This window comes from Phaeodactylum tricornutum, chromosome 9 (assembly GCF_000150955.2).
Source record: "Phaeodactylum tricornutum CCAP 1055/1 chromosome 9, whole genome shotgun sequence".
Lineage (NCBI taxonomy): Eukaryota > Bacillariophyta > Bacillariophyceae > Surirellales > Neidiaceae > Phaeodactylum > Phaeodactylum tricornutum.
The window spans coordinates 649,266-662,953 of record NC_011677.1 but is presented as its reverse complement, the minus strand read 5'-3'; the positions used below and the strand labels follow the sequence as shown (position 1 = coordinate 662,953).

At 49.7% G+C, this 13,688-nt stretch overlaps 7 protein-coding genes across 7 annotated transcripts; 3 read left to right on the top strand and 4 right to left on the bottom strand.

Annotated features, from left to right (window-relative positions):
- Positions 1-584: 584 nt before the first annotated feature.
- Positions 585-875, top strand: PHATRDRAFT_12729 (predicted protein; the record flags this gene model as incomplete). The annotated part of the gene is made up of 1 exon (XM_002180647.1): positions 585-875. A coding segment is annotated over one exon (291 nt), but the record flags the coding sequence as incomplete, so codon positions are not given.
- A 1,126-nt stretch (positions 876-2,001) lies between these two features.
- On the top strand, positions 2,002-2,544 carry PHATRDRAFT_36143 (predicted protein; the record flags this gene model as incomplete). The annotated part of the gene is made up of 1 exon (XM_002180646.1): positions 2,002-2,544. The coding sequence occupies one exon, from the start codon at positions 2,002-2,004 to the stop codon at positions 2,542-2,544; it is 543 nt and encodes a 180-aa protein (XP_002180682.1).
- A 205-nt stretch (positions 2,545-2,749) lies between these two features.
- PHATRDRAFT_36142 (predicted protein) lies at positions 2,750-3,754 on the bottom strand (the record flags this gene model as incomplete). The annotated part of the gene is made up of 2 exons (XM_002180445.1): positions 2,750-3,221; positions 3,264-3,754. 2 exons carry the CDS (start codon positions 3,752-3,754, stop codon positions 2,750-2,752), a joined length of 963 nt encoding a protein of 320 aa, XP_002180481.1.
- An 814-nt stretch (positions 3,755-4,568) lies between these two features.
- Positions 4,569-5,256, top strand: PHATRDRAFT_12614 (predicted protein; the record flags this gene model as incomplete). The annotated part of the gene is made up of 2 exons (XM_002180645.1): positions 4,569-4,841; positions 4,942-5,256. Coding segments are annotated over 2 exons (588 nt in total), but the record flags the coding sequence as incomplete, so codon positions are not given.
- Positions 5,257-5,678: 422 nt separating this feature from the next.
- Positions 5,679-7,476, bottom strand: OAT (ornithine aminotransferase). The gene is made up of 2 exons (XM_002180444.1): positions 6,607-7,476; positions 5,679-6,523 (listed from the first exon to the last, which is right to left on the bottom strand). Exons 1-2 carry the CDS (start codon positions 7,264-7,266, stop codon positions 5,837-5,839), a joined length of 1,347 nt encoding a protein of 448 aa, XP_002180480.1. The 5' UTR covers positions 7,267-7,476; the 3' UTR covers positions 5,679-5,836.
- A 316-nt stretch (positions 7,477-7,792) lies between these two features.
- Fum (fumarate hydratase) lies at positions 7,793-9,273 on the bottom strand (the record flags this gene model as incomplete). The annotated part of the gene is made up of 2 exons (XM_002180443.1): positions 7,793-8,912; positions 9,005-9,273. 2 exons carry the CDS (start codon positions 9,271-9,273, stop codon positions 7,793-7,795), a joined length of 1,389 nt encoding a protein of 462 aa, XP_002180479.1.
- Positions 9,274-9,705: 432 nt separating this feature from the next.
- PHATRDRAFT_46222 (predicted protein) lies at positions 9,706-11,898 on the bottom strand. The gene is made up of 2 exons (XM_002180442.1): positions 11,789-11,898; positions 9,706-11,677 (listed from the first exon to the last, which is right to left on the bottom strand). Exons 1-2 carry the CDS (start codon positions 11,800-11,802, stop codon positions 9,760-9,762), a joined length of 1,932 nt encoding a protein of 643 aa, XP_002180478.1. The 5' UTR covers positions 11,803-11,898; the 3' UTR covers positions 9,706-9,759.
- Between the last annotated feature and the right edge of the window lie 1,790 nt (positions 11,899-13,688).

Here is a 13,688-nt window from a genome sequence, read left to right as displayed (position 1 = left end):
AAATCAGAAAGAGAGAAATAGCTGTTGGTCGTTATATAATCCATTCCTCCAGTCTTTTCAGTGTCCATACCTAGTCGTATACGACATTTCAACACGTTTATAGACGGCAAAGCAACCAGACGACACCAAATTGATCCAGCACAATTGGCCGCGGAGGGTGATATAAATACTACCGCTGTAATGAGAGTCAGCGCACCAGGCAATCCTTTCCTGTTTTAAAACATCCTGTGCTGCATGATCAGCTTACTTCTGCTGTCATAATGCCAAGAAAGTAGGTAGAGAGCCAAGCCAGTTTGTTCGTTAGCGAACTCGTATTGCGCGTGAATTTCCCAAACCAGAAATAACGCCGCTTTGATTTTTTCACGCTTGTCCTTTTCTGTTTTGTTTCTTTCAGATCCACCTATTCTATTGACCTGAACACAAAGGAATGCCACGAGGGATACCATACTCTTGTCAAATGCTCCCAACCAGTGGGCTTCAAATCGCTACAGCAGCAACAAAAAGCTCTAGCTAGCTCGTCGGCGGATTCGCGACCAGCACTCTCATCTAGTCAACAATCACAGCTGGCCGCCAAGAAGAAATCCAAAGCTATGTCGATTGCGGTAAAGCCTGGTCAGCAGATCATGATGAACGCGTTTATGATGTATATGTCCGGGTCGAATCTTAATATTTTCAGCATCAACACCGTGAGTATGGCAATCTTGACCCCGGTGACGAGCATTCTAGGCATCGAAAGTGTCTTTGCTGCCTTGAGTGATGTAGATTTACAAATGCCGAAGCTGGCATTCGTTGCTCTAAATTTGGTATGGTTAGCTGTGGGATTGTACAAAATGAGCAGCATGCGGCTGTTGCCGACAACTTCGGCAGATTGGATGGGAAAGATACAGTGGAAAGAAATGATGGAGAGCTCTAGTATTCCGCCCGACAATATGATATTATGATCGCTTTATCTTGGGCAATCTGACTCTTTCTTTTAAAGCAAATCGCTTTTTACCCGAAAAGACTACTTCCATGCTGAGCCCCTCTATCGTCAATGATCCCATATAGGATACCTCTTTTGAATAGAGTTTACTGTAGAGTCTACATACCGAGCGTTAGAGCTGCATGATCTGTAGAAAACAGAGAGCTTTGAAGTTCGTGTAAGTTTACCTATTCATTATAGTATGTAACATGTTAGGCAAACACATTGCTTGTCGGTAGCAAGAGCCTAGCCATTTGGTCATTTTCTGTTTTTTTTTAAAGGAAATTCGCTAAATGGGTGGTGCTAAGACCCTGCCAAAATCCACTAAATGGGTGCTTAACCGCTGCACGTGCCATTTTGCTAAATAGATCATTTTTCTTACAAGCAAAATTTGAATGGAAAGAGCTCTCTTGAATAAAAGCATATACCTGAGAAATTGAGACAAAAACTCAAGAGCATCAAATCAGGCTGGGCTAGTTGTTCACTGTCAGATTCACAGTCAAGCAAAGTAAAACAGTTGCAGGCTGATTGCAATATTGCTCTGACCTCAAAGTAAATTGCTACCATACCAGGAAGGTTTAACTGGTAACCACTTGGATGACACCCTTAAATTTGGTCAACTGCTTGACTGTGAGGGATTTGTGAATATATAAAATTAGTCCTTTCACTGGCAGTCTTCTGTTAAAGGAAATGCTTTCTTGGATATTAGCCCATTTACGAATCCTAAAAAATGTGCAAAACACTTGTATGCGTGATATAGCATACAACGGACAAATGCTTTGTAAGTGTTTAGAGTTACTTATGGTACCACCCATTTAGTGGATTTGACATGGTCTGAACACCACACTTAGCGAATTTCCTCTTTTTTTTCGCTGAGGAAAAGGCCAGACGATCCGATATTGGCCCCACTTCGCACAAAGATTGATGTCATTTTCTCCACGGCCAGAACCGCAGTGTCTGTGAACGTCAAAGGCGCTCCCCCAAATACAAAAGTATTGCTTATATTCAAGTCAGCAGCCGCAGCTCTGACTATTTATACCATGGAAGCTTCCGTCTCATCCTCAGCATCGGCGAGAAAGCAAGAAATTCCTGAGGAACAGCCTCGTCGAAACGACACGACGGCAGCTCGGCATTCCAAACGATCTAGTCGAGAAAGCGACGATGAGTTGAGTAGCTGCGCCGACCACCGTCGCACGCGCAATCACGGAAAGAAAAAGAAGAGCAGGCACAGATCCCAACATAGCTCAGACGAAGATCAGAAGAAAAGCTCGCGCAAAGGCGTTGGCCGCCGACGCAGACGAAGAAGAGAGGCTAGTTGCTCGTCGGAAGATAGCTCCAGTCACGAAGAGGATCGCAAACGCAAACACATCCGAAAGAAGAAAAAGAGAAGTCGGAAACGTAGAGATCCTTCCAGTAGCGCCAGTGACGGCGACATGCGAGGCAAAGCACGTCGGAGCGTTGTTACGGGAGAACGGATTCGAATGAAGATCGACAAGACGGAAGAGGATCTAGCCCAGGAAGAAGCTAGGGTAAGCTTTTATCTTCTATCGGCTCTAAGCGGATGCATGATTACCGAAATCTAACCCTTTTTATTATGGTTCTGCACGCAAATGGGACCCGTGACCAAACAAACAACAATGTTTGTTGACGTCTTCATGATTATGACACTCTGTTCATGCGAGATCAGAAGAACCTATTAGAGTTTATGAACTCTTCCTATCGTTAATAGATATTCAAAGGCTCTATATACGCACTATGAACCTTTTCCGATTGCGTCTTAAACAGTCGTCATACACTACTGTCGTTGAGAGCGACGCATGTAACGGATGATTGGTGGCCGTGATATTGCCGGACGACCGATCCCTTTTGCAAATTCCACAGTCTGGCGACGTGGTCGCTACTTGCTGTCACTAAATACGAAGAGTCTGCGCAAAAGGCTGCATCCCATACCCATTTTTGGTTTTGCAGAGTGTGTGTTAATTCCCAAGTGGCTGTATCCCACAGCTTCGCCGTGCCATCACTGGATGTGGTCACCAAATGACGACAATCGGGTGCTATTTTCCCGTGCAAGCAGTAAGTGCCAGGAGGATGAGCTCGAAACTTTTTAACGGGTCGCATCGTGCTGTTGTCATCTTCACTTCCAACGCTTGAAGTTGGGTCCCATACAAAAACACTGCCGTGATTCGAGACTGCCACGAGCGTCCGAGAATCCTCCGAAATGTCAACTGCTTGGATAGGAACTGTTCCTTCGGCCGATCGCCTTCGAGATGCCGGCCCGTCTGTTTTTGCATTGGTCGATGACGGCTTGAGACTATTGATGCAACCATTCCCCCCCAGATCCCAAATCTTCACATATCCATTCTGGTCGCCAGATACGAACTGGTCTCGATCCGTCCTTAGAGTTACGGAATTGACGCCGGCTCCAACATCAAAGCTGCGACTATAGCTAGGACTACGCAAGTCCCACACTTTGATCGTTCCGTCTTCGGAACCAGAGTATAAATAACGCCCATCTTTGTGAAACCCAATGGATGTAACATTCGACCCGTGGCCTTCCAGAGTTAAAACAGCTTGCTGGTCCCTTTCGTCACCGCCCATCGCAGAGGGCTCAAGAATTTCGTACAAGCGAATAACTGGATTCCCAGCAGCAGCAATAAATTGCTTGTCGGGTGTGATCTCCAATCGATTGACCTGCGAGTCCGGATACTTTATGATTCGCGAACAAATACCAGAAGGTGCTTCCCAGAATCGAATAATGTGATCATAACCGGCTGTTGCGAAAACGACACTCATCGTTCGTCACCAAGTGGGAAGTTACCCAAGCCAATAAAGAGAGAGATACGTCGACTGTATCGTTTTGAAGTCCTGTGGATCTGATCACCCGTCAAGGCTCCAGCATTCCGTCCCTGATAGAACCTATTTTTTCATCAGCGCAATCAAAAAGCGTTTACCTGCGAATCTGGTGTTTCATCTTAGCATACATGGTGTGGCAGCACAGAGTTGACAGATAGATCCAAAAATGAACGAAAAAATCGAGTCCCGTATGTTGGCTTCTTCCCTAGTTCCGAACGGATATTCACAGTCATACGTAAGAGAGGCCAGACTACGATGTCTATTGGTCGACCGATCTTCGATTCGGAGAACGTGTTTTTGACCTCTTGCAGCCACAACCAGCCAGTTGTCCAACCAGATAATTTCCCCCACGCAGGCAGCCAAACGCCACAAATCAAAGCCTCGGACATGCAGCAGTAGTGCGTGTGAAAAAATGAAAGCACAGGTCACCAAAACTTCAAACAGTACTATCGAAGTGTAATCTCCTCACGTACTCTTTATCACCCGCATGCATGCGACCTTCTCCCAGCGCCTTGCACAATTCGAGACAAAAAACCGTTCGGACTACCTTCCACTCTTGCCTTTAAAGCTACCAATTGCGTTCCTACAAATTCGTCATCCAGTAAACGAACGAAATCTGCTTTTGGAAAAGGAACGGGAAGATGGCACACAATGAGGATTCATCAGCTTCCGGGCATGATGAGCCATGGATCCAATGGTACCTATAGATTTTGCTACGTCTCGAAAACAAGCGGATATTTTGCCACTAATACAAATGTTTCTTCCTTTACGTACCAGGTTTTGTGGCTTGAAGGGGCACGAAATGTTTTGCGAAGTAGAACGCTCATACATTGAAGATGGATTTAACCTGTATGGCCTTCGAGCATGTGTTGGTAACTTTTCGGACTGCTTGGACTTGATTTTGGATCGGATCGGCCCTGACGATTCCGATGACAGCCATTTGACCCAATCGGCATGTACGCTGTATGGCTTGATTCATGCGCGCTATATTATAACGGCTCACGGGTTGGATGCTATGTACAGCAAGGTAGGCAATTGTCAAGGAAATCTCTATCCGATTGATATTTTGTGCTTCAGGAAATCTCATTGCTCACGGCTCTCTTGCTCTACTGGTTCGGCGTCGTCAGTACGCTGCGAAAGACTTCGGAGCGTGTCCTTTGATTCAATGCGCCGGACAACCGGTGCTACCGGTTGGTATGAAGGACGAAATGGGCGCCGATACGGTCAAGATTTTTTGCCCCAAATGCAACCAGGTATATTTTTCACCGCCCGTAAGGTCCCGTGCCGGGATATCATCGGGAGTGGATGGAGCAGCCTTTGGCACAACTTTCCCACATTTGTTTCTCATGACGTTTTCAAATTTAGTACCGGACCCGCTCGTTTTGGATTCAACCTATGTTCCACGAGTTTTCGGATTTCGCGTGCATAAATCAGCCCGGCAAACGAGTACCGCAACGGTAGCATTGGCGCTGAAACCAGCGGAACCGAAAAAGCTAGGAGATGAAGAGGAGAGTACAAAAATTCCTGTAGCGGAGCAAGAAGCTGCAGTGGTGGCCGCTGTGGCGGTAGGGGCGGTTGAAGCTGACGACACCAAGAATGGCGAAGAAATACAACTAGCAAGGTTGAGTTCTAGGACCACTATTGGCAAGAGACGGAAAGATGAAGGCAAAAAGGGGGAAGCAAACGGCCAGCCGTCCTTTCTGATGGACAGCAATACAAAACGGAGACGACGAAATACGGGCAATTCATAGCACGAATTTTTGCCGCTTGTTGCTAAGAGCCATAACCATCAACTGTCAGCCAAACGCCAATCGACCAGCCGTTCTTTGGTTGTTAAAAAGTTCAACGTTGTGTTTCTTGTGATGGCTATCGTTTAAAGAAGAGATTAAAAATGTAAAGGATGCTTTATCTCTCATACAAGAACGAACTATAGTAACTTTCTCACTGTCAGTCATGGTAGATACTATGACACTGCTGTAGAAATTTCCATCCATCAAATGTATACCCCTACCTTAGCGGTGTTTACGAATCTAATTCCTTGACACTGCTTGCGATAATATCCAAGCATTCGTCTGTTTCTTGTTCGGTGATAGTCAAGGGTGGAGCAAATCGAATAATATTTCCGTGAGTCGGTTTGGCCAACAGACCGTTTTCCATCATGATGGTACACAATTCCATAGCTTTGCCGGCCGCACCGTAGCCCATCTTGGGTTGATCAATTACAATAGCATTCAGCAAGCCTCGCCCGCGTACTTTGACAACGGATGAGTTGTCGTCCACGAGCTTTTGCAATCCATTGCGCAGCTGTTCACCCCGGGCTTGCGCATTTTCCGACAACTTTTCGTCCCGCAGGATTTCCAAGGCCGCCGTAGCTACTTTGCAAGCCAGAGGGTTGCCGCCGTAGGTTGATCCGTGCTCGCCCGGTTTCAGCTGCAACATAACTTCGTCCGTGGCGAGAACGGCCGATACCGGGAGTACGCCACCGGACAAGGCTTTCCCCAGCACAACCATGTCAGGTTTACACTGATCATGGTGCACGGCAAGTTCGTAGCCGGTACGACCCAGACCAGTTTGTACTTCATCGGCAATTAGCAAGACGTTGTACTTTTCACAAAGTTCCTTAGCCTTTTTCATGTAACCATCATCCGGCACTACGACACCGGCTTCGCCCTGAATGGGCTCGACCATAAAGGCCGCAATATTTTCAGCCTACGGAGAAACAGCAAGAAGTGAGTGTTCCGATACGTTAGACATCGGTCCAAAGCAATTTGTTTTCATTCGCATGGACTCACATCTTTTTCAAATTCCATTTCGAGTGACCCGAGATCGTTGAAGGGCACGTGCGAAAACCCCGGCATGTAAGGGCCGAATCCCCGAAAGGCCGTGGGATCGCTGGAGGACGAGACAGCGGCGAGCGTACGTCCCCAGAAGTTGTGGTTGGCAAAAAGCACCCGCGCTTGGTTGGGAGGAATGCCCTTGACCGCGTAGCCCCAGCGTCGGGCGAGCTTGATGGCGGTTTCGCCGCCTTCCACGCCCGTATTCATGGGCAAGACACGATCGTAACCGAAATATTCGGTTACAAACTTGCTGTATTCGCCGAGTGAGTCGTTGTGAAAGGCACGGGACGTAAGTGTAAGTTTGTTCGCTTGTTCCGTCAAAGCTTGGATGAGCTTGGGGTGACAGTGGCCCTGATTCACGGCCGAGTAGGCGCTTAAAAAGTCGTAATATTCGCGGCCATCCACATCGTACACTCGCGTATTCTTAGCCTTGGTGAGAACTACTGGTAGAGGATGATAATTGTGCGCACCGTACTGTTCTTCGAGATCAATGCAGTGCTTGGCGGCTGCAGAAGGCCCCTCATGGACGTGTTTCGAAGCAGCAACGACCGTCGCTAACGAGCGTCGAGCAATCAGCGCAAGAGGATTGTTCGTTACAGCGAGCGAGCGAATCATGGCGAGAAGTAACTTCACGTCTTTCAAAAAGACAGGTTTTCTAACAGTAAGTCGAAAGTCGTGAGGTCTCTCGTTTACGCTTACAAATTGTTCTTTTACTGTTAATCTTGTTGTGTCGGCGGGTGGGAAGGCTTCGGCTTGGTGCAGATGCCTGCCACTGTGACTTCTCGTTGTGGCGATACGGGATTGAGCCCAGTCCTTTTAGGTACGTATAGTTCGTGTGCTGATTGATGTGTGAGGATTGTACGAGATGTTGTTAGACCTTTTGGGATGTGTGTGAAGCGCCTGACACGAGCCTTCTGCCCCGAGAAGTCCAAACTCCTCCAAATTCAATCCTGGAAGGCTCGTTCGCCTTCCTACCGATGAAAGTACAAATCTGACGACGGAAGGACCACGCGTGCTACACGAAGCCTAATTGTCACGGTCAATTTCACTGTCAATATTGCATCCGGTCCGTTACTGTTTGATGGGAACAAGAAACAATGCCAACGAAATAGATGCTACACCAAACAGTATCTGCAGTCATCTATTCTGTAGTTACATTCGCCGGGCTCGGACCAATCATGCTTTCGGGAACAATCCATTCATCAAACTGAGCGGCCGTCAAGTAGCCGCTCGAAATAGCCGATTCCTTCAATGTGGTGCCGTTCTTGTGTGCATTCTTGGCAATCTCACTCGCCTTGTCGTATCCAATATGCAGGTTCAACGCTGTCACCAGCATAAGACTACCGTGCAGCAGCTGAGTTACCCGGTCTTGATTGACCACGATGCCCTCCACGCACCGTGTTGCGAACGAAGCGGCGGCGTCACCAATCAAGACGGCTGAATGCAACAAGTTCGCAATCATAACGGGCTTGAAGACGTTGAGTTCAAAATGTCCCTGTGCTCCGCCGACCGAAATGGCCACGTGGTTTCCCATGACTTGAGCGCATACCATAGTCAAAGATTCGCACTGCGTGGGGTTTACCTTGCCCGGCATAATACTCGAGCCAGGCTCGTTGGCCGGCAGCGAAATTTCGCCCAGTCCACATCGTGGACCGCTACCTAACAGCCGCACGTCGTTTGCAATTTTGTTCAAACTACATGCCATTGTATTCAGCATACCGGAAACTTCCACGATACTATCGTGCGCCGCGAGGGCCTCGAACTTGTTCGCTGCCGACGTGAACGGGAGACCGGTCTCGTCCGCAATCTTGGCCGCAATTTCTTCCGCGAAGCCTTCCACCGTATTGAGACCGGTACCGACCGCGGTGCCGCCCAAGGCTAAACGGTACAAACTCGGCAAAGACGCCTCTACCCGAGAAATTCCGTACTCGACTTGCTGCAAGTAGCCACCGAATTCTTGTCCGAGAGTCAAAGGTGTCGCGTCCTGGCAGTGCGTGCGTCCAATCTTGACCACGGCACCAAATTCTTCCACCTTTTGAACGAGGGCCGTTTGTAGAATCCGCAATCCTGGTAGAGTTCGCTCGTGCAAGGTCTTGGCAGCGCAAATGTGCATGGCGGTCGGGAAGGAATCGTTGGAAGATTGACCGCGATTGACGTGGTCGTTCGGGTGGACGGGGTCTTTACTACCCACAGTTCCACCAAGTATTTGAATGGCGCGATTCGACAACACTTCATTCACGTTCATGTTGGTTTGAGTGCCACTATGGAAGCGAGTTAGTATAGAAAATGTGTAAAAAAATGAGTTACAAAAGATTGCCACTCCTACACCCCAAGACAACTATTACAAACGCACCTTCCAGTCTGAAAGGTGACCAGAGGAAAGTGTCGATCCAATTTCCCGGCCAGCACTTCGTCCGCCGCCTGCGCAATCGCACGGGCTATATGATCTTCCATGACACCAAGGTCGGAGTGGTACAGAGCGCAGGATTTCTTGACAATCGCCATGCCGTGCACCACTGCCAAAGGCATGCGCGATTCGATCCCCCCAATGGGAAAGTTTTCAAGAGATCGTTGGGTCTGAGCGCCCCATAAGGTACCAGCGGGAATGGGCAACTCACCCATGGAATCAGATTCCACACGGGAGGGCAAATCTTTCGCTACGTCCTCTTCGTGCTGGGTATTGGTAGTTGTCATACTGCTCAAAGTTCTCCGTTTCCGGTGTGAAATCGATAGATTTCTTCTGGCACTGGGAAACGCAAAAGTAGGGGAATATCGACGACGCAAAAAATGAAACCCTCGCTGCGTTTGTTGTCGTGATCTATTTACTGATTGTACGGATGCATTTGCGAGAACAGCTTGGGGTCGGAAGGAGGATGAAGGAAACAGGAATCTCATGGTATCTAGCCAGGACCATCGTCATCGTTTTGTGCGGGAATGCAAAGGAGCTCTGTTTCCAGAGGAGAAGGCCAGACCGGTCGAAGAAATTCCATCCGTATCTGGCTTTCAAAGGGTCTAGGTCGGCTAAAGGTAGACAGTATAAAGTGGTGTGAAGGTCAAATACAGTGTACATTTAGTGTAAGCATATGTAAAGAAACAATTGCGGATTTTTTAGACGGCAACAATTTCCAAATTGTGAAACTTGTTGGAGGATACCCGCTCCACATCCGACCCCGACACGGTATTCGCCGTTGTGGCTCGGTACCAGAAGGCTCCCGCAACCATAGCCAAGCTCCCCAAAAGGCAGAATTCTAGCAGAACCGGAACTTGCCATATCTTGGTAAAGGAGTCACGAGCAATATTAACCATGCAAGTAACAATCAATAACTCCAACGGGACCAGCAGTCGAGTAAATTCTTCCAGAAACGAGTCGTCCAAAATTGGCGTGCGCGAAGAGAGAGTTCGGCTACCAGCCGAGTCGCTAGGATGCGAATAGTGGGCGTTTGGGCCGAACTGCATCTGCAGCATTGCTCGTTCCGTTGTTGTCGATCCAAAACTGCTGTTATCTCGTAAAGGTGATACCTCAGAAAGGCTCTCGTCTTCATTGTTCGCGTCTTGATCAAGTAGCACGGTGGACGCTTCGTCGGATAAAAAGGGAGGTTGAAACGAGATGGCATGCCATAACAGGGACACGGCCACCAGCAATCGAAACCATATCGACGAAACCGCATTCATTACGGAAGATGCCGCGGTGTCTCCTACAACCATCCACACCAGCAGAAATTCTATCACAAATAAGAAAGTCAGCAGCACAAGTCTTTTCGCATAGAAGATAGCCAGTCGACGCCAATTTTGAGCGGCAAACGGAAACATCAGCATGTAGGGCAAGACGTGGAGAAAAACGGTCTGCACAGCCGCTGCATCCAAAGAAAAGCAAAGGATTAAGACAGCGCGCTCTCGACGACCGTAACTGGACAGGGAGGACATCCAATTGTCGGCCCCGCGGGTCACCAACCCGAGACAAAGCAAAAAAATCAATGTGTGCTGCACAACAAAACTCAAGGTCCTCCAAAACGCTTCCGGAGTGTCATGTGTGTTGTCGTAGTGGAGTCCTTTCTGGTCCATGATCCACGCTCGAGTCGTCTGGAAGAGAGCGACAGTGCGGGGCACCGCGTGTCGGGTAAAGAACACCAAAGCCGCCAATGATAGAATCATAGCCCCCAACGCGTCCCAGGCAGCGGCGCGCCGTTGAGCGCCGGCTTTCTCCATGGTCGTTTCGGATGCGGACGAATTATTGTGCGTCCAAGCAATTTCTTGATCGAGCTCGTGTTGCAACATAGCCTCTTCGTGCTGCAGTGCCACAGCCGTAACGTTTTCAGCGGTGGCCTGTTGGCGGGCTTGTTCCGCTCGTTGATCCCATAAGTCCGCCACCTGGAACAAATCGTTGGCAGTTTCGTTGTACTTGTTCGCGTGACCCTGTAGCAGCTCCGCCACTAGTTCTTCCAAGTACTCGTTCCGCTCCATGTCCCTAGCGCGCTGCCAGTCCTTGTGGATCTGGACTAACTCATCTTCGGCTTGGTGCTGGAGTCGGGCCGTGTGGCCTACCACGTCACAGATGGACTTGATCACGGCCCATCCGCACGCCCCGGGATTAATCTCTCGCAATTCCTGCAAGACGTGTTCGCGCTGCCGCAGCTCTTGCGAAATGTTGGCCAGTATCTGTGCGTGCCGGAGTTCCGTGTTGTTCCGCTGGGTGTACAAGTTGTCGGCGGCGACTCGATCGTGTTCCGCGAGAAACTCGTAATAGTCACCCCGCTGTCGACTGCGGGCAGCGTACACGTCTTCTTCGACCTTGGCCCGGTACGAATCTTGTTGGGCTTTTTGAGTCAACTCGGTGGCTTCGTCGTGGACGTGTTGGAGCTGCCAGGCCACGTGTATTGTTTCGGAACGCTCCATCTTGGAGACGGCCTCGAGACGGAGTGATTGCTGCACCAACCGACTCACCGTTGCCATGTGGTTCTTGACGTTAATATCGAGACGACCCGCCAGGAACGCCACCCCCAACATGGCAGTATAACCGATCATTTGACTGGAGAAGGGCATTGGGTAAAGAGATGTTCGTGTCGAGGTGTTAGGACTGCGCGTACGAATCCCCCGACAGCACGAATTGAACCGAAGTTCGGGCTGTCATTGCACGTACCCTGTAGTAGGCATAGTTTTCCGATTTCTTCCGTAACAATACCTGTAAGCTGCGTAGTGTAGACCTATTCGAGTGACAGCCACTGATTACGTTAGAAATGTGATCGGATCGGATCCATTGTTGTGAGTGTCGTCATGGTCATCACGATTCGTTGTTCTTCGGGGGTTTCTTCCGGCCCAATATCCAAATTCCCTGCCCTCATTCGTTTCGAAACCAGACTTGAAACTGTTCCAAAATTGTCGTCTGCACTTCGGAACGGTAAGTCAAATTAGTTGTCGTAGGACTGACTTATGCAAATAAACAACACTATATCAGATACGTATCAGACGTAATATATAACAAGAAGCGGCACGCGGTCCGTCTTCGCCTAACCCCACCCCAGGAGGGTGCCAAGGCAGTTAGAAATCCCGGCGCATCCAATAGGCGGGATGACTTGCGGGAAACCCCGTTTCGGCGAGAGACGAGACATGCTCCATTCTCGCTGGGCTCTTGGTAGCGTTGGCTTTTTTTCCCGGGCGGATCCAGAGTATATGTACAGTTAGTATCGATCCATTCGGTCGAACTCGGGCAAAACTCGACAACTTTGCGTACTTGTTACTTTGTTGTTATACGAAATACATGTTTGGAGGATTAGAGCTGAAAGGCAGCAGCGGCAATGCTCCGAGCAACACCGCGACGGCGCCCAATGGGAACGCGCAAGAGAAAACCTCTACGCCGACGCCCAGCACCAGCAGTGCCTTTTCCTTCTTGAATGCTGCTGCTACGTCCCCGGCAACAGCGACCGAAACTGCTCCCCGGGACAGCGGGTTTTCCTTTCTCAACGCCAGTACGGAAACTTCGCCCACCGCAGCGGCGGCCTCACCAAACACTAGTGCCTTTTCCTTCCTCGCAACCGCTGCGGCTCCCCCAACGGAGATGTCAGCAGCGAACGACGACAGTGAAGCGGAAGTAGTACAAGCAACGTCGGGCTTATCCTTTTTGCAACAGCCGCAGGCGGTCTCCAATGTCCCGTCCACCATTCATGAAGCTGCCGACGCGACCAACGACAACAGTGCCGTCCCTTCGGGGTTCGGCTTTCTCGCCTCCTCGACTACGAACAGCAACACGCATCGCCTATCGAACACGGACGTGACGATTTCCACTATTTCCCGCGATTCCCCCGCATTGTCGGAAACAGGCTTGTCCGTAGCCAGCAATTCGGCGATGCCCGATTTGGTGACGACCCCTTCCCTCACGATACCCGGCATTCCGGGACCGACCGGGACCGGGGTCACCTTTGGGGCCGCCGCGGCGAGTAAACCCAAAAAGAAACGTACCCGTGCCGCCAAGGTAGGCGTTGCGGCCAAGACGGATATTCCCGCCGGTATGCCACCCCGGAAACCCGTGGGAACTAGCATTCCGGAACCATCCGGCACAACGACTCCGGAATACACCATGTCCGCTCGTGATGAGGCCTCGCAAGCAACCCAACGAGCCGAGGATTTCTTACACCAGAAACTTCAGCAGCAGCAAGAATACTCGCACTACACGTCCGAGTCGGTAACGACCCTCGGTACGTCCATGTTACAGACGGATCCGTATCCTTCCGTCGCCGTGACGAATAAAGAGGACGATATTGTTACTGCCGCCAAGGCAGCGGCGGAAGAAGCTCAGCATCTAGCTGCGGGTAAGATAAACCATCGAACGCTAGGCGATCGTCTCGGGGGGCTGTTTCGGAAAACGTCATCCAATTCCAACGTTCCGCACGCGACCATTACCAATAGTAATCATAGTGGGCACGGTACCATCCGCGGCAATTCGATGGAGACCATTACCGCCGTCTCGGGTTCGACCGTCACACCTTTAGATCGCTTGCAAAACGAGCAAGAATCAGTCCAACGTGCCATTTCGGAACGTCAAT

Coding starts and splice junctions, on each gene's coding strand:
- OAT (XM_002180444.1), bottom strand. CDS start 7,266: ATGATTCGCTCGCTCGCTGTAACGAACAATCCTCTTGCGCTGATTGCT. Junction 6,524..6,606: donor AAATGGAATTTGAAAAAGAT/GTGAGTCCATGC, acceptor GTTTCTCCGTAG/GCTGAAAATATTGCGGCCTT.